This window comes from Pelophylax lessonae (assembly GCF_965119305.1).
Source record: "Pelophylax lessonae genome assembly, chromosome: 13".
Taxonomy (NCBI): domain Eukaryota; kingdom Metazoa; phylum Chordata; class Amphibia; order Anura; family Ranidae; genus Pelophylax; species Pelophylax lessonae.
In genome coordinates this window covers 115,555,680-115,577,333 of record NC_138780.1, presented here as the reverse complement: position 1 = coordinate 115,577,333, position 21,654 = coordinate 115,555,680, and the positions used below count along the sequence as shown (strand labels likewise).

Here is a 21,654-nt window from a genome sequence, read left to right as displayed (position 1 = left end):
GAGCAGTGATTCCTTTTATTTACTCACTGTCTTTGATTATACATTTAGTGGGTTAAAAAAATCCCTGAAGGAAATTTTGCCCCTTAACTATATGTTTAGTGTAGGGCTCACCTATAGGTGCCGTTTTTCTAGATCCACATGACATACAGTAATTACGACTCATCTTCCCCTCCTCACATAATGCATCAACAGTATCATCATCATAAAGGAAAGCATCTACATGAAGGGTTGGCCTCTGAAGACTCTGAATCTGGAAATAAATACAGAAGATAATTAGTGCATGTAAGGTCAGAGAAGAAATGAATGGATAGGGTCATTAAAATTACCCAAATTGCAAATAGAAGATAAATAGGGGAGATGCATGCATACCAATAAAGTTGTCCTTCTATATGATCTGTATTTACACACAGTAGCCAATCAGATACAGTCATAATGAAAAAAAGCAGAGAATTTCTGGTTCTAATGACACACTTGACTCTGCCTTATCGAATAAAGAAGATCTGGAAATCTCACAATGTCTATCACTTGGTTCTCTGATCCAACCATGGCTTCCAGGGGCAGACTGCTTCGTAAGTCATCAGCAATACAGTTTAGAAGCACATCAGCATTACTTCTGAGTAAATCTTCTATTTCACCTACAATACAATTCAAAATATTAATTTCACTCATCGCTCAAAAGAGGTTTACAACAATAAAAGCTCTTTCAGTATGCTAACAGCAACTTCTTTCATTGTTGCATCTACATTAACCAACCAACTGCTACTAAACGGATATACATGTTTATTGTATTACTAGAGCTAACTTTTTTGTAATCTTTTTGACATTTTAACCACTTAAGCCCCGGAGGATTTGGCTGCTAAAAGACCAGGGGGTATTTTGCGATTCGCCACTGCGTGACTTTAACGGACAATTGCACGGTCGTGCGACGCTGTACCTAAACGAATTTGACGTCCTTTTTTTCCCACAAACAGAGCTTTCTTTTGGTGGTATTTGATCACCTGTGCGATTTTTTGACCATGCGCTATAAACAAAAAAAATTTTTTTTTTATGAAATTCCCCAAAAAAAAAAAAATGTAAAAATCAAAATTTAACATTTTCGGCCAATTTGTTTTATGCTACATATGTTTGGTAAAAAAAAAAAAAAAGAGCGTATTTTGATTGGTTTGCGCAAAAGTTATCGCGTTTACTAACAAAGGGAAAGATTTTTGTCATTTTTTTTTTTTTTTTTTTAACGCGTAATGGCGGCAATCTGCGATCTTTTTTGCGGTACTGCGACATTGGGGCGGACAGATCGGACCCTTGACTGACATTTTTGGGGTTACCAGTGACATTTCTAAAGTAATTAGTGCTATATATATATATATATATATATATATATATATATATATATATATATGCACTGTTACTGTAAAATTATACTGGCAGTGAAGGGCTGTGTGTGTCCCTAGGGGCGTGATTCTAACTGTGATTGGCTGTGGCTTGAGCTGTAAGAACAATGATCAACGGTCCTAGATAGTAGAACCGTATGATCACTGTTTCTACACAGGGGAGAATGACAGGTGGCTTGTTTACACTAGCCGCCTGCCTTTCTCCCTCTCCCACGACGATCACTGAGTGACCGGCGGACATCGGGTCCGCCGGCGGTCACACGCGCGGGGGGGGGGGGGGTCCGTGACCGCGGCTCACGCGCGCGCTCGCTCCCCAGAGCCTCACAGGCTAGTGACGTACCGATACGTCACTCTGCCTGTGAGGGGCTGACCGCCGCAGTATATGTACTTGCGGCGCTCGGCAAGTGGTTAAGAATGAATTACTCCACATAAGCAGCTAGAGAGGCTAGTGAGGTCTTGACCTAAAGAATTTCAGGCTTGGTATACTTCTCTGGTTGGACAAGGTGACGTCATGCTCTCCACCTTATTGAATCTAGAAACGCAACGCTTTGCATTCATTCAGTAAAAAATATTGTTTTGTTTTTTTTCCAATTTGTGCTTATAGCACAAAAAATAAAAAGCGTAGAGGTGATCAAATAACACCAAAAGAAAGCTCTATTTGTGGGAAAAAAAGGACATTTTACTTGGGTACAGAGTCGCATAACCACATGATTGTCAGTTAATGTAACGCAGTGCGTACCCCTATACAAAGCTACTTATTTGTCCTGGGGTTGCCCTAAGAAATTTGCGGTCTGTTGACAGATTGAGGGTGTATAACAGATGATCAGGAGTCCACAGACTGAATTAATTCCCCCAGATAAGGTTTAGTTTATGATATGAACAAATGTATTCCTCTGCAGGGACTCACGTTACATTTGTTCAGGTAGGATTCCAAACACGAGTTAATATTCTACCGATACATTATGCTGATGGTTAAGAGGGAACATAAATCTCCTTATAATTTATAAACCCTTGAAGTGATTTTCTATGAGAATGGCAAAGCGAGGTGTATGGAAGGTGGGTTGTTTCTTTCCCCCCTTTATATGCGGTTCTATAATAGGAGGGGTCATTAGGAGTTCTATGTTTTAAGTATTAGCCGGGGAATGCCCAAATTCTATGTTTTGTACCTTTGCATCTCAATTTAAAAAAAAAAAAAAAGTAACGCAGTGCCGTATCGCAAAAAATGACCTGATCATGAAGGGGGGTAAACCTTCTGGAGCTGAAGTGGTTAACCACTTAAGGACCAGGCCTATTTCTGACACTTGTTTTTTACAAGTTAAAAATCAGTATTTTTTGCTAGAAAATTACTTAGAACCCCCAAACATTATACAGTATACATTATTTTAGCAAAGACTCTGGAGAAGCAAATGGCGACAACTGCAATATTTTTTGTCACGCGGTATTTGCGCAGCGGTCTTTTAAACGCATTTTTTGGGGGGGGGGGGGGGAATACATTTCACTGCATTCAAAAAACTAAACAGTAAAGTTAAATTAATTGAATGCGAGATGTTAATGAGAAGGGTAGAAACAATACCAAATGAATCCAAGTGTTTCCCCTGACAAGAAATCATATTCCAGGTATCATTTACTTAAAGTGGAAGTAAACCCATCAATTTAACCACTTGCCTACCGGGCACTTTCACCCCCTTCCTGCCCAGGACAATTTTCAGCTTTCAGCGCTCTCACACTTTGAATGACAATTGAGCGGTCATGCTACACTGCACCCATATGAAATTTTTATCATTTTTTTTCACACAAATAGAGCTTTCTTTTGGTGGTATTTAATCACCTCTGGGTTTTTTATTTCTTACAAAAAAAAGAAAAAAGGACAGAAAATTTTGAAAAAAGAAATATGTTTTCTTATTTTCTGTGAGTAAATTTTGAAAATAAATACATTTTTCTCCTTCACTGATGTGCGCTGATGAGGCGGCACTTATGGGCACTAATGAGGTGGCACTAATGAGGAGGTACTAATATGCCGCACTGATGGGCACTGATAGGTGGCACTGATAGACGGCACTGAGAAACGGCACTGATGGACACTGATGGGCGGCACCATCAGTGCCCACAATCAGTGCCCATAGTGCTGCCAGTCAGTGCCCATCAGTGCCTAGATTAGCAGGCACTGACTGGCAGCACTATGGGCACTGATGCTGGGCAGTAATTGGCACTTTTTCACATTTTGTGTAATCAGGGCACTGATGATCAGTGCCCTGATTACTTGTATTTGTCTCCCCTGTGAGGAGGAGCCGCTGATCGGCTCTCTTCGCCTCACACACTGCCAGTTTTAGGCGAGGAGAGCCCAATAACGGCATTTCCTCATTTACATGTGACCAGCTGTGATTGGACACAGCCGATCACATGGGTAAAGAGTCAAGTCATTGACTCTTTACCGAGATCAGGATTGCGCCGTGTCCTAGCAACACGGCGCGGTCACGATCACCACTCCGCGCACCCTCGCTGTTCTGGTGCGCTGTCATATGACGGCGTCTCAGGATAATAGCTACACTGCTCTGCCGTCATTTGACGGTGGGCGGGTAGTAAGTGGTTAAGTTACATTTCCAGCAGGCTTACCTGTTAATATCTCCTAAACTTGCACTGTTCAGGAGATATTCAGAGGTTATGCAGCTGGTGACATCACCGGCGCATGCGCTCTAAACAGTCCAGCATACAGTGCCAGACCTTCCGAGCTCATGCCATGACTTCATTGCGCCCCCAGGCCACTGATGTAGCTGGAGGCCGCGAACCCAGAAGAAAGCCCGGGGGGAAGATATCAGCTTTATAAGTAAAGTTGATCCAGGGAATATCAGATTGCCTCTCGGGGGATCAGGAAGGATTTTTTCCCCCTGCTATAGCAAATTGGATCATGCTGGGGGTTTTTCACCTTCCTCTGGATCTGTATATGGTTGTGTATATGGGATTGCATAGTTGTTTTTTTTAATACTGGTTAAACTAGATGGACTTGTGTCTTTTTTCAACCTGACTATGCTTCACTGTTGCCTGCAGACACTCATTATTGTACTGCTCTCCAGCACTTTGTGAATAAACTGCCTCCGGCTACTAGGGATGTAACGATATCGAAGATATCGCGATATCGTATCGTCGTGGTCGTCTCGATATCGTTGTGGTCGTATCGCGATATCGTCGTGGTTGGGTTACAATATTAAAAGGACAGGTGTCCGTCAAAAAGCAAGAGGAGTAAACGCAGTCCCGCGGAACAAATCAGTGTTTTATGTTGTCATGGATCCATAAATACAACAATAAATTGCCTGTTGACTGGCAAAAGCAGAATAAATGTCGGCATTTTTTTGCTATTACCATCACAAACACTATCATGAGCTATTTAACAATACCATGAGCTTTTCCACAATATCGCAATAAATATCGTACCGTGAGGTTAATATCGAAATTGTATCGTACCGTGAGATTTTGATATCGTTACATCCCTACCGGCTACAGCCAAATACTTCAAATTTTGACTCGCCTGCTGCCATTTTTCTACACCCCAGTTTCTAGGTTTTTGTGCATAATACATAGAAACATGGTTACGTGACTCAACTATGCAGGAAAACATAGGAACTGGGGTGAGGAAAAATGTGTGAAATAACGCATGTAAAACACGTCCTGCACCCAAACAGCAGCGCACCGGTGTAAACCCGCTCTTAGGGTATATTCACACCAGATGCGGTGAGACTGCATTGGGCTGTTATTCTAGTGCAGTCCCACTGCATGGACGAGGCAAAATGCCCTGTCCCACATGGGCCTGGTACACACCGCTGCGTTGCAGTAGATTGTGAGCGCTGTGCGCTGAGAGAAAGTACTGTATTCAGAACTCTTCATCTGCACAGCGCGGTGAGAGGCAATCCACTGCCTCGCACCGCACGGCCAGCAATTGAACTTTATGATATATCTTTATGACATCTCAATAAAGTTTGCTAAAAAAAAAGAAAAAAAAAAAGGAAACAGTGCAATCCACAAAGCTCAGCCCATCTTCACTGTGCTGATCTCTGCCAGATGGCATTGCAATGCAGCGGCTGGTGTCACCCAGCCCTTAAAGCACATCTACACCAGATGCACTCAGATGCATTTTAACCACTTGCCGATCCCCAGCAGTACATATACTGGGTTTCGTGCAATAGCCGGTGGGGGAGCGCAGTGATTGGCCAGAGGGGGAGCCAATCAGTGAGTTCCGCAGACGCGATGTCCGCCAGACACCCGTGATCGCTCCCTAGAGAGACAGAACGGCGGTCTGCTGATGTAAACAAGGCAGACCGCCGTTCTGTCAGAGATTAACACAGTGATCTTGTGTTCCTGCTATTTAGGAACACAGATCTCTGTGTTCATCTAGTGAGTCTATCCCCCACACAGTTAGAAAGCACCCCCTAGGGACACACTTAACCCTTTGATCGCCCCTGGTGCTAACCCCTTCCCTGCCATTAGTACAGTAACATTAGCACTAATTACTGTAGTAATGTCACTGGTCCCCTCAAAAGTGTCAGTTAGGTGTGTGATCTGTCCGCCGCAATCCTGCTAAAAATTTGCTGATCACCCCCATTACTAGTAAAAAAAATAAATAAAAATGCCAAAAATCTATCCCCTAGTTTGTAGACGCGATAACATTTGAGCAAACCAATCAATTCAAACTTATTTGGGTTTTTTTTTTACCAAAAGTATGTGGCAGAATACATATTGGCCTTTTTTTTTTTTTTTATTGGCTGTGTTTTATAGCAGAAAGTAAAAAACATTTATTTTCTAAATGGTCGCTCTTTTTTTGTTTATAGCGCAAAAAATAAAAACCACAGAGGTGATCAAATACCACCAAAAGAAAGCTCTATAGAAAGCTCTATTTGGGGGGGGGGGGACACCAATTTATATGGGTACAGCGTCGCACGACCGCACAATTGTCAGTTAAAGGATAAGTCAACCCTAACACTCAAATCTATAGATCTCCACACTCTAACCCTAACCTATCTAGCCCTTTAAAGAAAAAAATCAGTATACATACCTTTTTATTGAAGCCAATCCAACCCTATCCCATGCTGAGCTGTCAGCCCTGGCTTCGCTGTGGATGCGGGTGCAGAAGACGCAGTCAACAATGGAAGCCCCATAGTAACTCTATGGGTGACGTCACCTCCCATTCATTTCATAGCCATTGTCCGCTGTGTCCTCTGCAGAGCTTCCGCCACTGGAGACCGGTGTTCCGTGAGAATTACCTACCCCGTGAGAAAAACCTACCCTTGTCACTTCCGGCCAGGAACAGCTGAGCAGCACAGCAGTGCGCATGCTCACAGCCCCGGATACCTAATGGAACAGCTGAGGAGCTGACTAGTGCGCATGCGCACTAATATGAAAAGATCACGGTGTACCGTGAAAAAACCTACCCACGCGGCGGTGACATAAAACAACTGTGCTGCAATACGAGTCATCTCCGCTCCTGTCCCTGTCACTTCCCTGATCTGGGCTAGTAAATATAAAAGCGGCTCTCGGCTCCTTGATGTATGTTTTCATACACCCGCCGCCGCTTTTATATTTACTTGCCGAGAGCAGGGAAGTGACACGGACAGGAGCGGAGATGACTGGTATTGCAGCACAGTTGTTTTAATGTAACCGCTGGCGTTACACACACTGCCGTACACCGGAAGTGACGAGGGTAGGTTTTTCTCACAGGTAGGTAATTCTCACGGAACACCGGATTGGATCTGCTTCAAAAAAGGTAAGTATACTGATTTTTTCTTTTCTAGATTGTAAGCTCTAACGAGCAGGGCCCTCTAGTTCCTCCTGTTTTGAACTGTATTGTAACTGTATTGTCTTCCCTCACATTGTAAAGCGCTGCACAAACTGTTGGCGCTATACAAATCCTGTATAATAATAATAGAGGGCTAGATAGGTTAGCGTTAGATCGTGGAGATCTATAGATGCAGGGATTTTAGTTTTAGGGTGGACTTATCCTTTAATCACTTTAGCACTGCTCACATTGCTGCTACTGCAGCAATGTGGCTCGTTATCGTCCAGCGACGTAGACCTACGTCGCTGGACTCCGCCCCTTGTGGGTGGCGCGCGCGCCGCTGGAGGCTCGCCATCGCTGTTTTCAGTCACAGCGGGAGTCGGGCCAGCGGTGATTACCGCCGCTCTTCCCCGATCGTCGGGGAATTGAGTGTGGAGATCCGCCCGCTTGTGTAAACAAAGCGGGCGGATCTCCTAAGTGACAGGCAGGGACAGATTGCAGAGTTCAGCATAGCTGAACATGCGATCTGTCCTTGTGTCACTCAGTCACCTCCCCCCACACATGTCAGTAAGCACCAGGCATACATTAAACCCCCCCCCCTCTCCAATAATATTAACCCCTTCCCTGCCAGTGTCATTTTTACAGTAACAGTGCATATTTATAGCACTGATTACTGTAGTAATGTCACTGGTACCCCCAAAAGTGTCAAAAATGTCAGTCAAGGGTCCGATCTGTCCGCCACAATGTCGCAGTCCCAGAAAAAAAAAAAAAAAAAAAAAAAAAAAAAAAAAAAAAATCGCAGATCGCCGCCATTACTCATTAAAAAAAAAAAAACACCAAAAATGACAGAAATCTTTCCCTTAGTAAACGCAATAACTTTTGCGCAAACCAATCAAAATACGCTTATTGCAATTTTTTTTACCAAAAATATGTAGCAGAAAACAAATTGGCCAAAAATAATAAAAAATTTTGATTTTTTACATTTTTTTGGGGGAATTTTATATAAAAAAAAAATGTGAAAAATACTGTTATTTTTTCAAAATCTTCGCTCTTTTTTTGTTTATAGCGCAAAAAGTAAAAATCGCACAGGTGATCAAATACCACCAAAAGAAAAAAAAGACGTAAATTTTGTTTGGGTACGGCGTTGCATGACCGCGCAATAGTCAGTTCAAGTCGCACAGTGCAGAATCGCAAAAAGTGGCCCAGACGTAAGACAGCAAAATCCTCCGGTGGTAAAGTGGTTAAAGTAAAGCAGTGCCGTATCGCAAAAAATGGCCTGGTCATTAAGGGGGGTAAAACCTTCCAGTCCAGAAGTGGTTAAAATGCAGCATAAATGCACAGGGAAAGCATATGCAAGAAAAATAAACATATTCCAATAAGCGGAGTCTACACCACTGACATGCTTTCATGCATGCTGCACTTTTCTGCACTGGAACGCACCACGAAGGCAGTCGAACGCACAGGAACGCATGAAAATGTATTGCAAACACACATGAACGTGTAAAAACAACATAATAAAAAAAAAAAAGTGCAGAAATGCACAGCGAACGCAGGGATTGTTGTTAAAGAGCCCTAAGTCAAACACTGCAATAATAAGAGAAGAAATATGGAAACACAACATAAACACATAGTGCTCCCAGCAATGACTGGGCCCTGTGTCTGCTTACTGCTGTGTCTCATCCATTGGATAACCCTGGGCAGGACGTCCGGAGACACCTGGGCCAGAACGTTGAATAAAGCTCGCTGAGCCTGATCTAGATCCATCTTCCACCTTTCGCGTTTTTTTTTTTTTCCCACTCTGGGTGTACCAAGATGGCGCCTTCACCATCGAGACTATCGAAGGAAGGACTGCCCTCTGGCCAGTCACCAGGCATTCGCAACTTCTATGGTATGGACGCGATTCCGCCGGAAAGAGAAAGCTGCATGGGGGTCAGAGGTCACCTGGAAATGGTGACGTTTCCTAGGGAGCGGAAGTTGCTGCTGCTGCTGGGGATTTGGTCGGTGTTGGGGGTTCTGTAGAAGGGGGTCGCCGGATTTCCCCATTGGAGAAGGGAGGAGAGGCGCCGGGCTGAGAGCGGTCCCGCCAGGGGCTGAAGAGACTTCTCCGGGTAATATGGACTGTCCTGACCGCCTGGTCATTCCCAGCTGCTGGGGAAGCTCGAGTCTCAGAGGACCCTGGAGACTGTCATCATGTCTGCACTCTCCTACTGAGACTATGAGCTGCCTGTACCCCAACAATAATCTGACTAGTGAGCCAGGTTCAGTGAAGGGTCACCACAACAGGAAGAGAGGGGAAATCTTCCAATGGAGACACCTGTTGCAATGAAAATGAATTTCCTCTCACCTACTTTTGCTCTTTGTGAAATATAGACAGCAAACACAAAGGCTTGGCAGGGCTTTGTAAATAGAACTAAAGGCAAAACTTTTCATCTTGGATCTAGTAGGGAAGGCTATGACAACTGTCAGCCCCCCCATCTGTGTGCCATTGGAGAGATTTCCTTTCACTTCCTGCCTCATAGACAAGACAGAAAGTGAAGGGAACCCCTCCAAAGTGAGAAAATCACCAGATCTAGTTTCCCTATTGGACAATTTCCCCTCTGTTCTCATGACCACTCCAAATTTGGGATTTTATTTCTAATGGTCAGACTCTTCCTAACAGTGGCACAGACCACAATAACACCTGACGGGTTCCAACCACTAAAATCTGTGCCTTCAGTTTTTTAAAATTGGCTCCCGCAGTTGTCAACGTCAGTCAGCCATTTAGGGGAGAGAGGGGGCAGGGCCAGGTCACGTCTCCGTGTCCAAATGGACACAGGTAGCTGTGACTTGTCTCAGGTGCTCCCATAGCAAGCTGCTTGCTGTGGGGGCACTCAACAGGAGGGAGGGCCAGAATCACAGAGAACTCGAGGAGAACCCGAGAAGAGGAGGATCTGGGCTGCTCTGTGCAAAACCAACTGCACAGAGGAGGTAAGTATAAGGTTGTCTTTGTACTGGGATATTTCTAAGGATTTCCATTCCCCTCAAACAGGCAATAACAGGCTTGTCGCAGGAATATGTGTCTCTGTTGGAAGATATTTTCCCTCTCTCCTTGCTCTGATGACAGCTCAGAATGTTTACATTTCCCCTTACTGGGACAATTAGAAGGATGAATTTCCACAGCGAGAAATAAAAACTTGGCAGAAGCTCTAACCCACTCCTAATCCTTAAAGCGGAGCTCCAGTCCCCCAAACACTTTTTCTTTTTTTTTTTTTTTTTAAAGACTCCTCAGTATTTGTCTAAACCAGTACAATAACATTTGCAACAAGTCATATGTGTGGTAGTTTTAGTTTATGTAAATATATATTATTACTAACCAGATCTCGGGAAGCAGGCAGGTTCCATGTTAGCTGTGGGCATCTGAAGCCCTCCTGTCTTCATTCCCAGGATTTCCGTGCAGCTGGCTACCCAGCATGCACCTCCTGATCTTGCGCCTGCGCAGTAATTTCACTGCGCGTCTCTCCCTCTTCCTGACAGGTTGCTATAGCAATGTCCGCATTCTTGGAGGTTCCCGTCCCATTGTTGTAGCAACCTGTCATTCAGAGGAGATAATGAAAGTAGGGATGCACCGAAATTTTCGGTCGAAAATGGGCCTATCCCATTTCGGCTGAAAATGGGTTAAAAATGCCGAAATTAATGGCCGCCGTGAGGAAGGAGGAGGGCGCAGCGCAGGTTTGAAAAGTCCCGCCTCTGGCCGGCCGCCCGCCTCTCAATGATGTCCCTACTACTAGGATGTGTATGAATGAACTGACACACCGGGAGGGCGATCAGCCGCTAATAGCTGTAACTAAGTGAACGCTTCACTTCCCTGTCATGCATGTATCTCCTCTGTCAGGGAAGTGAAGCGCTCACATAGTTATAGCTATTAGCGGCCGCTCGCCCACCCTCCCGCCGGGTCTGTTAGTTCATTCATGCACAGATCGTAGTAGAAGTGACATCACAGGGAGGCGGGCCGCCGGCCGGAGGCACGTCTTTTGAATGAAGGACACCGGAGGAGCAGAGTGAGACTTAGTAAGGAGATTGCATCCTTGGGATGGGGAGGGACGCTGAGGCGGGGGGGTTAGGGACGCTGAGGCGAGCTTACCAATGGTATTTGTATTATTCAGCATGAGGGGGTTAATATATTGCCACTGCTGGTCACTGATGCATTAGTGACTGACCAGTGGCAGTTAATTAACCCCTTTGTGCTGCATTAGTGCAACCAGTATCAGTGCAACCAGTGTTAATTACCTGCCACTGGTCGGTCACTAATACATCAGTGACCAGCAGTGGCAATATATTAACCCCCTCATGCTGCATAATACAAATACCATTGGTAATTAAATTAACCTCTTGCCAAGAATGCCCCTCTTCTATCTATTTTAAAATTATTTGGGGGAAAAAGTCATTTTCGGTTTCGGTTTTCGGGCCAAGGGCATCCTGCATTTTCGGTTTCGGCCCAGAATTTTCATTTTGGTGCATCCCTAAATGAAAGTCTGTTAATGCGTGATTTTCTCCGAAGGCGGTTCACAAGGACTCCTGGCATACATGACGCCGCTATCCCAGGAGCCCCTGCGAATCGCCCAGTGACGTAATCACGTAGGCGGCCGCTGTCTGAACTTCAGCTGAAATAAGAAGAAAAGGGGTATTTACATACCAAAAAATATAAATTTTACATTTGGAAAAGATAGTGACTTCATAAAATGGGTGGAACTCCACTTTAATTCCCTAACAAAATAAGTTTTGGCTTTCAATATATTTTTAGGCTGATCATACATTAGACAGGGCAAGGTAAACTGAGCATTTGTCTCCCAGATCACACACACAGACTGTCTACTGCAGTGGTTCTCAATTCCGGTCCTCGGGACCCACCAACAGGCCAGGTTTGCAAGATAACTAAATTACATCACAGGTGATCTCATTTGCTGCTCAGTGATTGCAGTATTCTAGTCTGCATCCCCCAAGGTAATACTTAAAATCTGGCCTGTTAGTGGGTCCCGAGGACCGGAATTGAGAACCACTGGTCTACTGGAAGCTTGTGATTCTAAAATACATACAGTACATGTCTATAGCCAGAAGATCTCCTAACAGCAGCCTTTATCAGGTGGGGGGTGGGGATCAGCAACCAGTGAACTCTTGAGGATGGTTGTTGTAGGCAGGATATATATATATATATATATATATATATATATATATATAGAAGGCCCTCACATTACACCGTTTTTGTATGTCTGAAAGTCAGATTGTAAAAAAAATCAACTTGTAATGTGTATGGCCAACTTGAGGAAAAGTGTGCAATCTGTGTACAGTCGGAGGGCACCATAAGTGGCTAGCATGAAGCCCTGTATAGACGGGCTGAATATCTGATGAAATCAGCCGTTGCAGTAGAAACCCTCAGATTTTCAGCCTGTGTATACAGACAGACTGATCTGACGACGGCTTCTGTGGAAGGAGCATGTTTGAAAACCAGCAATCTATCGGCATCCGATTAGTGCAAGCAGTGATTGGTGTGCTGTGGGGGTGGTGCAGGGGTTTGGTCCTCCTGTCAGAACACAATAGCACAGTGGGGGAGATTGCTGTACTAACTTTGCATAGTTAGTATGGCCACCTCTCAGTTGGTAATTTGTTTCATTCAGCCCGCTCGGTTGAACGAAATAAAGCTTAACGAGTGTACCAGGCTTTCCCCTCTCCTCCTCAGCTGCAAGTAATCTGATCTGACTTGTATGTGTGGTTTATCCGGATGACAGCAGTCCTAACGGATCCCGATCAAAACTGTTTTAAAAGTAATGGCATTCCATTCTTACCTTTCAGAATAAGATCAGATATCTGATCCCAATGCACATTTCAATGCCAATCTGCTCGTGTGGCATTCTAAAGCTGGATACACACTATCCAACTTTTGTGGTTAGATTTCCTTCAGATTTACCTTTTCTATGTAGTGCAAGGGCCTGCCAGATTGCATACAAATTGAAAGTGTTTAGGTTTGACAAATCTTATAGTGTGTATGGCCCATTAGGCTGATCACACACTGTACAATTTCTTTAGTGTTACCAAAACTACGTAATGTGAGAACAAAACAATGCATTACATTAGTTTGGAATCAGGCAGTCTCTTGTGCTATATAGTTCATAGGAGATCTAAAGGAGGTTGTACTGTCAGTGTATGATCAACCTTAGACTGATATTATGGGGGAGATTTACTAAAACTTGAGAGTGCAAAATCTGTTGCAGCTGTGCTGTGCCAACCGGCTTCCAGGTTTTAGCCCCCGTTTGCATCGGGCTGATTTGACATGTCAAATCTCATGCCAAATCGGAGCCTATTGCCTGCAACGGTACCGTCCAAATCAGTGCGACGCCAACTTTGCGGCGCCGCACCAATTCCTAAAAGTAATTTCTGCATTACTTTTGGCAACTAAAGGGCCATACACACTATAAGATTTTCTGAAGACTTTTTCCTTCAGATTTACCTTTTCTATGTAGTGCAAGGGCCTGCCAGATTGCATACAAATTGAAAGTGTTTAGGTTTGACCTCATATTATATGGTTTTGGTAAATCTAAAGGAAAAAGTCTTCAGAAAATGTTAGTGTGTATGGCCCATTAGGGGGTGATTTCAAAAGACATCTGTGCAGGAACCCGCACAGATGTTTGTCAAGTTGCTCGCGCACTCACACTGCCATGCCGGTTTGAAATCTATTTTGACCCGCTCTCAGTGTGAAAGAGGTCTTAAGCCCCGTACACACGTAGCGATCGTCGGCCGAACTATCGGCCGTCTTTTGTCCAGGGCTGTCATGTCTGTTGAAAACTGCAAAAGACTGCACAAGAATTTTGTCGACCAACAACAGCCGACTGCAGAAGTGATGTCATGTGATGGTTAACTTTCCGTGTCTTTTTTCTTTTCTGAGCATGCCAGTCTTGCTAATCTGCTGTCTGTCGGCCGAAATCTGTACTGACTGGCGAACAATCGGCCGTTCTGGTGTTGGCCAACAAAAATTTAAATGCCTGCACGACAGATTCTGTTCGGCCGAAAATGCGCTGTCGGAAGCATCATACTAACAAGCCTACAATCGGCCGATCGGTTGTCGGCCGTATATTTACGGCCGACAATCGGTACGTGTGTACGGGGCTTTATTGTCAAATCTTATCTGAACATGCTGAAGTTAGAAGCTGATTGGCTATCATGCACAGCTGCACTAGATTTTTCTCACTGCAGTTATAGTAAAGCAACCATTATTAGGCCCCTTTCACACATGCGGACCGTTCAGATCCGCCTGTCAGTTTTTCAGGCGGATCTGAACGGATGCCCTATGCATCTCTATGGGGCAGCAGATGTCAGCGGAGACATGTCTGCTGACATCCGATCCTGTCCGTCAAATCCAGACAGATGGAAACCCTTTTTTCCATCCGTCTGGCGGATCGGATGAGAATGGACAGGCGGTCCGTTCTCATCCGATTTCCCCCATAGAGGACAGCGAGGATCTGACAGCTCTGTCTCCACACACAGAGCGGAGACAGAGCTGCCATCCCCCTGCTCAGCGGGGATCGGCGCATCAATCCCCCGCTGAGAAAAACGGAGTCCGCCAACGGAGCGGACAGTATGAAAGGGGCTTTAAGGGACATTCTCACTAATGATGTGCTAGATCTGAGAAATGATTTTAGTAACTGGGCTGTATATGAGAGCCTTGGAAAGTGATAAGCACTGGCTAGTGCTGAAGTGCTCAGAAGTGTCTTTTCAGATTTTCCAGCATATTGCTGATTTTTTAATTTTTTTTCTTTTAATGATGTGTGGATTCATTTATAATACCTATAATTGTTAGGCAGAAAAGTTGTGCCGGATGTGCTTCCATTTAACAGTAATGGGCAGATATTCATCTTTCGTTAAACATTTGCCTCCTAGGACTATAGCTGCTTACAATAGATCATACTCTGGAAAAGCCTGATGGACCCATCTACTGTACATTACTCCTCTTTCTTAGTATTCTAGTAAAAGGTCAACATTATCTCACTAGAGAATACCTTCTAATATCCAGCAGAAAGGGAGTTTTATTGCCTGTTTGATGGATATGGAAATCCTTAGAAAAATCCCAGTACAAAGACACTCCTTTCACTTTCAATACATTTTTATTAAATAGTTTTAGGCTCCATGCACACTAGCGTGAAAACCGCTGATAAATCATCCTTTTTTTATTGAAAAAATGTCCAACATTGGTCATTGTCAAACGCTGCAAGATTATCTTGGCCTCAAACATCTTGGCATCACTGTGATGTTTCATTTTGTAATGTACTCAGTGAATAGATTGTTTGACTTAGTGAAAAAGGAGTGATTAGAAAATCTCCCTGGTAGAGGTCCACTGAATAGAAATATTGGTGCTGAAGATGCATTTGGCCAAAAATTATAGTTTTTAAAAAATATTTTTATTTCTATATATAATTATATTCAACGTTTTTTATATCATAAATTAAAAAAAAATATGAATTTGTCGGCCATTATTGAGCTAAGAAAAGCTCAAGAAAAATGTATCCCTTTAAATTCTATATATCATGCTTTCTGCTTTTATGGACGTTAACAAAACTTACAAAAAATGCACCTCCCGGTTGAAATGCAATGTAAACACAGCAAGAATGCATCAATAATGCACCGTGTTATGTTTTTGATGAGGTTTTTCAGTCACATGACCTATGAAAAACAAACCATAAGCGTGGCAAAATCGAAATCAAATGCATTTTCAGTGCCATTATTGGCACCTTTCTCTTATTGGCAAAATGCTGATAACACCACTTTGGCTGATATTTCCGCAGCTGAAATTTTCAGTGCATCTACTCTCCGGTCTTAGGACTTATTGCACTGTAAGGGCTCTTTCACACGGGCGGTCCGATCAGATCAGTTTTTTAGGCGGATCTGATCGGATGCCCCATTCAGCCCTATGGAGCAGCGGATGTCAGCGGTGACATGTCCGCTGACACCCGCTGCCATCCGCATCCGATCCTGTCCGTGAAATCCGGACGGATGGAAACCCTATTTTCCACCCGTCCAGGGGATCGGATGGGATCGGATGAGAGCGGACAGGGTCCGCTCTCATCAGATTCCCCATGGAGAGCAGCGGGGGCTGTGACACCTCCCTCTCCGCACTGCAAGCGGAGACGGAGCTGTCATCCGCCGGCTCAGCGGGGATCGCGGACCGTGTGAAAGAGCCCTAAAGCAGGCATGTCCAACCTGCGGCCCGGGTAACCGCAGGCAATGCGGCCCACTGCCCCCTGACAATTTTTTTTTTTTTTTGCTGGGGAGGAAGGAAGTCGAGTCGGGGGCACGGCCCCAGCGGCTTCCAACTAACTGTAGGCAGAGGCTGCCTCGGAGGGGATCATACACTAATTGTGTTTAAATTATTTCTGGGGGAGGGGGGGCCCAGTAGCGCGGGTAGGGAGCGGTGGCGTTTTTTTACTTGTATACCTTAACTAAAGTATATATTTTATATGCAGCCCGAGAAAATTTCTCTACACTCAATGTGGCCCAGAGAAGCCAAAAGGTTGGACACCCATACCCTAAAGCATACATTATTCACTTTAAGTAGCACCCAAATCAGCATGATTGGTTTTATTCTAGCCCTGTAGTTTCTGACTTTTGCACAGTGTAACTGATTCTAGCTTTGCCTAAGAAAAAGAGGTTGTAGAGGGACATCTGATTCCAAAGTAACTAACTGAGATTGCAGGATTGGTTACATATATTATATTATCTAGATCAGTGTTTCTCAACCTTTTTTCAGTCAAGGCACCCTTTTAAAATCATGGACAGTCTCAAGGCACCTCATTCTAAAATGTAAAAACTGTTATAATAATTTAACATAATGCAGCCACATCCAAAAGTCCAAGTAGGACACCCAACTTTATAGGTGATGTTTTCATCCAAAGCAAATACACTTTTGCACACTGGTACAGACTAGTATTCCAATGTTTCTCTTCTCCCGTAGTTTTTATCAATCACTCAGCTAATGTGACCACCAAAGCTGATGGAGAGGGGGCAGGGGAGGGTCAAACAAGGATGCTATGCAGGCGACTGACATCCTCCTTATCGGCTGAGGATGTCATTGGTCGTTAGGACACTGGCAGCTAGAAGGTTGTAATGGTGCACTATTATAAACCTGTGGCTTTGTGTAACTAAAAGGCAGCCTTCATCCACACACTGGCTTGTATACAATTTTTGGGCAATTTTTAGGCATTTTGCCAAGGCACCCCTGAAGAAACCTGAAGGCACCCTGGTTGAACCAGGCTGATCTAGAATAATAATTAGTTAATGGCCAATCACAAATGATTTCATTCTCAGTAAGAAAAGGAGGGCATATCTTCTTCCTTTTTTTTTGTTTTTAATAAATTAATTGCAGTGAATAAATGATCATTTTACAAGGTTATGAATTGATTGGAACGTCTGATCACAGAATGACTGACTTCTTGCAGCATTTGGAGCAAGCTCGATCACCAGCTTCAGTAGATAATCACAAAATCTGATGGCTCCTGATGACTGATACATCAGTGATTTGTAGCTACCTAGCAGAGCATTGTATCCAATTTATAGCAGCAACTTTGTATCAAGCTACAAATCACCAGAGAAAACAGAAATACTTGTAGCTTCTACAGACCTCTGCTACAAAGTTGCTAGTTTGACACAGCTGCCCTAACAATTACAGTTGAGGCAAAAAGTCACAACTCCATCAGATGAACATTTCAAAGCCCTCACATGTCATAGGAAGATGGGTGAAAAGACTCACTATAGAGTCCATTGCTGACTTATTTGTGAAGGTACAATCTGCATTGCCATTATTGTTCTCCCTCTTCTATTGGCTGGTGAGTTCCCCAAACATGCACAAGCTTGTCCTGTTCTGGATCAGTTCTTCCATGCAAAGTCTGGTAATCTGTATAATGTAACAGCAGGTGAATAGTTACTCAGGCCCTTACTTTGGAAATAGTGTTTTTTTTTTTGTGAAAGCCTCAATATACTTTATTTTTGTTTTGTGTTTATTTTGTTTCAGGGTAAAGTGCGTTACAGAAAAGAGCCAAAATGGTTTTAGCAGACCTTGGACGGAAGATCACGTCGGCGCTGCGCTCTTTGAGCAATGCCACAATCATTAATGAAGAGGTAAGATTTGCCTAAAATTATATTTGCCCTCTAGTGTTTTGGTATTTTCTTTATGACCAGAAAATCCAAGTAGCCAGGCACAGTAGTTATTGTACCCAGCAGGTTTTAAAGAGGAAGTAAACCCTCCTCTGCAAGTTGTACCTATAGGTAAGCCTATGATAAGATTTACCTATAGGTACTGTAAATGTCTCCTAAACATGTACAGTTTAGCAGATATTTACCTTACATGCAGCCAGTGACATCACTGGCGCATGCGCTCTGAAGGAACGGCCGCTGGTGCCGTTTCTTCAGATCCCCGTGCCGTGACCGTCGGCTCCCGCGCGTGCGCGGGAGTGACGTCACCGCGGCTCTGGCCAATCAGATGCCCGGATGCCGTGATCCCGGAATACGGGCGACTGAACATGTAGCCCGTCATAGAGGTAAGCGGGCAGCACGGCGGGGGCTCGTTCTAAGGTAAGTATTTCATAATGCGCTAGTATGCGATGCATACTAGCTCATTATGGGTTTCTCTTTTTTAGGTTGAAAAAAAAAAAATTGGGTTTACAACCTCTTTAACCTTTTAATAATGCAGAAAATGGAAGTACATACATTCAATTTAACTACCCCAAAATTCCTTGAAGGTTAGCAGGATGAGATCAAGACATCTGTGCCCAGACTCGCATAGTGCTAGACATCCAATGATCCAAAAGAGAAGTAATAAATCTGGCACCAGGGCATTTTTTAAATAAAAACTGTTACTTTATTTTATTTCATCCATTGAAACCAAAAAAGGAATCAATTCCTGTTGGAGGAATTGATTAATTTTTAGGTTTCAATGAATAAAATAAAATTAACCGTTTTTTTTTTTTTTTCAAGATGCCCTAGTGCTGTATTTTTTACTCTTCTAATACATTCAATTTACCACACTACTAGAATGAAGTAATTGTCTTCCATGTCTATTTGTTTGCCCATATCTACTAACAAAGAAATTCTTTAAATATATCAACAGCAAAAAAACTAGGGCAGAGCATATTGCACACATAATTAACGATGATGGGAGGATGGTTACAGAGGACACTGAAAAGGCAACCGTGCTGAACGCCTTTCTCTCGTCAGTCTTTACACAGGAAACGGAGGGGTACACTGACCATGACTGTATGGTTAGTAGTAATACACAGGACTTGCCGCTATGGCTAACAGAGGGTGAAATCAGGGAAAGGCTGGATAAAGTTAACACAAATAAATCACCAGGCCCGGATGGCGTACATCCGAGAGTACTCAAAGAACTTAGTAAGACTATATCTAGACCACTGTTCCTGATCTTTGCTGACAGTATTATGACAGGAAATGTAACAGGGGATTGGAGGAAAGCTAACGTGATACCGATATTCAAAATAGGGCAGAGGCATGTCCCGGGAAATTATAGGCCTGTCAGTCTGACATCGATAGTATGTAAACTTCTGGAGGGGATGATAAGGGACTATATTGTAGAGTTTGCTAAAGACAACATCATCATCAGCAGTAACCAGCAGGGGTTTACAAATGGGTGTCAAACCAATCTCTTGACATTCTACGAGGAGGTGAGCTGTGAGCTAGATAGGGGCAGACCAGTGGATGTGGTGTACTTGGATTTCGCAAAGGCGTTTTGATACAGTTCCCCACAAGCGCTTAATTTAAAAAAAAAAGGTCTGTAGGCATCGACCGCAAGGTCTGCTCTTGGATACGGAACTGGCTAAAAGGGCGTGTCCAAAGGGTGGTAATAAATAGCACATACTCAGACTGGTCTGAGGTGGTAAGTGGGGTCCCTTAAGGCTCAGTCCTGGGACCAACCATGTTCAATTTATTCATAAACAGCATTGAGGATGGAATCGATAGTTCTATATCAGTTTTTGCAGATGACACAAAATTGGGCAGGGCAATAACTACATGGCATGAGGCAGATATCCTACAGAATGACCTGGACAAAATAACGGAGTAGGCAACGACATGGCAAATGAGGTTTAATGTGGAGAAGTGTAAGGTTTTGCACTTGGGGACTAAAAGCATAAAAGCACAATACACTTTAGGGGGGAATCAAAAATGGAGAAAGATCTGGGAGTCCTGGTAGAGGATAGACTAAGGAATAGCATGCAATGTCAAGCGGCAGCTGCCAAAGCTGGCAGAATATTAGCATGCATAAAGAAAGGGATGTATTCCAGAGATAAAACTATAATCCTACCACTTTATAAAACTCTGGTCCGACCACATCTGGAGTATTCTGTGCAGTTCTGGTTGCCGGTCCTCAGGAGGGATGTGTTGGAGCTGGAGAAAGTCCAGAGAAGGGCAACTAAACTAATTAGGGGATTGGAGGACCTTAATTATGAAGAGCGTCTGCAATCGCTTGATTTATTCTCCCTAGAGAAGAGACGCCTGAGAGGGGACATGATAGCAATTTATAAATATCTCAATGGTGATCTCAGCATAGAAAAAAAGCTATTCAGTCGGAAGGATTGCATGAGGACTAGAGGGCATACAATGCGATTAGAGGAGAAGCGTTTTAACCTCAGGCAACGAGGGGGGTTCTTTACTGTTAGGGCTACAAGATTGTGGAATTCTCTACCACAAGAGGTGGTTTCTGCGGTAGGTATGGTGGCTTTCAAAAGACTCTTAGACATACATCTCAAGAATCAGAACATTCAGGGGTATGCGAGATGATTACGGCCACACACACCTACACAGGTTAAACTGGATGGACTATTGTCTTTATTCAACCTCACCTACTTTGTATACAGGTCCCTCTCAAAAAATTAGCATGTTGTGATAAAGTTCATTATTTTCTGTAATGTACTGATAAACATTAGACTTTCATATATATTAGATTCATTACACACAACTGAAGTAGTGCAAGCCTTTTATTGTTTTAATATTGATGATTTTGGCATACAGCTCATGAAAACCCAAAATTCCTATCTCAAAAAATTAGCATATTTCATCCGACCAATAAAAGAAAAGTGTTTTTAATACAAAAAAAGTCAACCTTCAAAAAATTATGCACTCAATACTTAGTCGGGAATCCTTTTGCAGAAATGTCTGCTTCAATGCGGCATGGCATGGAGGCAATCAGCCTGTGGCACTGCTGAGGTGATATGGAGGCCCAGGATGCTTCGATAGCGGCCTTGAGCTCATCCAGAGTGTTCGGTCTTGCGTCTCTCAACTTTCTCTTCACAACATCCCACAGATTCTCTATGGGGTTCAGGTCAGGAGAGTTGGCAGGCCAATTGAGCACAGTAATACCATGGTCAGTAAACCATTTACCAGTGGTTTTGGCACTGTGAGCAGGTGCCAGGTCGTGCTGAAAAATGAAATCTTCATCTCCATAAAGCTTTTCAGCAGATGGAAGCATGA

At 43.6% G+C, this 21,654-nt stretch overlaps 2 protein-coding genes across 2 annotated transcripts in view; one reads left to right on the top strand and one right to left on the bottom strand.

Moving 5' to 3' along the window:
- Nucleotides 1-8,978, bottom strand: part of LOC309543423 (uncharacterized protein) — a 39,130-nt gene extending 30,152 nt beyond the window's left edge. The window contains exons 1-3 of the mRNA XM_082242897.1: nt 8,820-8,978; nt 514-635; nt 112-250 (exon numbers count right to left, since the gene is read on the bottom strand). Coding sequence (XP_082099023.1) covers nt 112-250; nt 514-635; nt 8,820-8,916 — 358 coding nt within the window. The 5' untranslated portion in view covers nt 8,917-8,978. The remainder of the gene's footprint in view (nt 1-111; nt 251-513; nt 636-8,819) is intronic.
- A 106-nt stretch (nt 8,979-9,084) lies between these two features.
- SRP54 (signal recognition particle 54) overlaps nt 9,085-21,654 on the top strand; it is a 39,704-nt gene continuing 27,134 nt past the window's right edge. The window contains exons 1-2 of the mRNA XM_082242856.1: nt 9,085-9,260; nt 18,185-18,291. Of these exons, the coding sequence (XP_082098982.1) occupies nt 18,214-18,291 (78 nt within the window). The 5' untranslated portion in view covers nt 9,085-9,260; nt 18,185-18,213. The remainder of the gene's footprint in view (nt 9,261-18,184; nt 18,292-21,654) is intronic.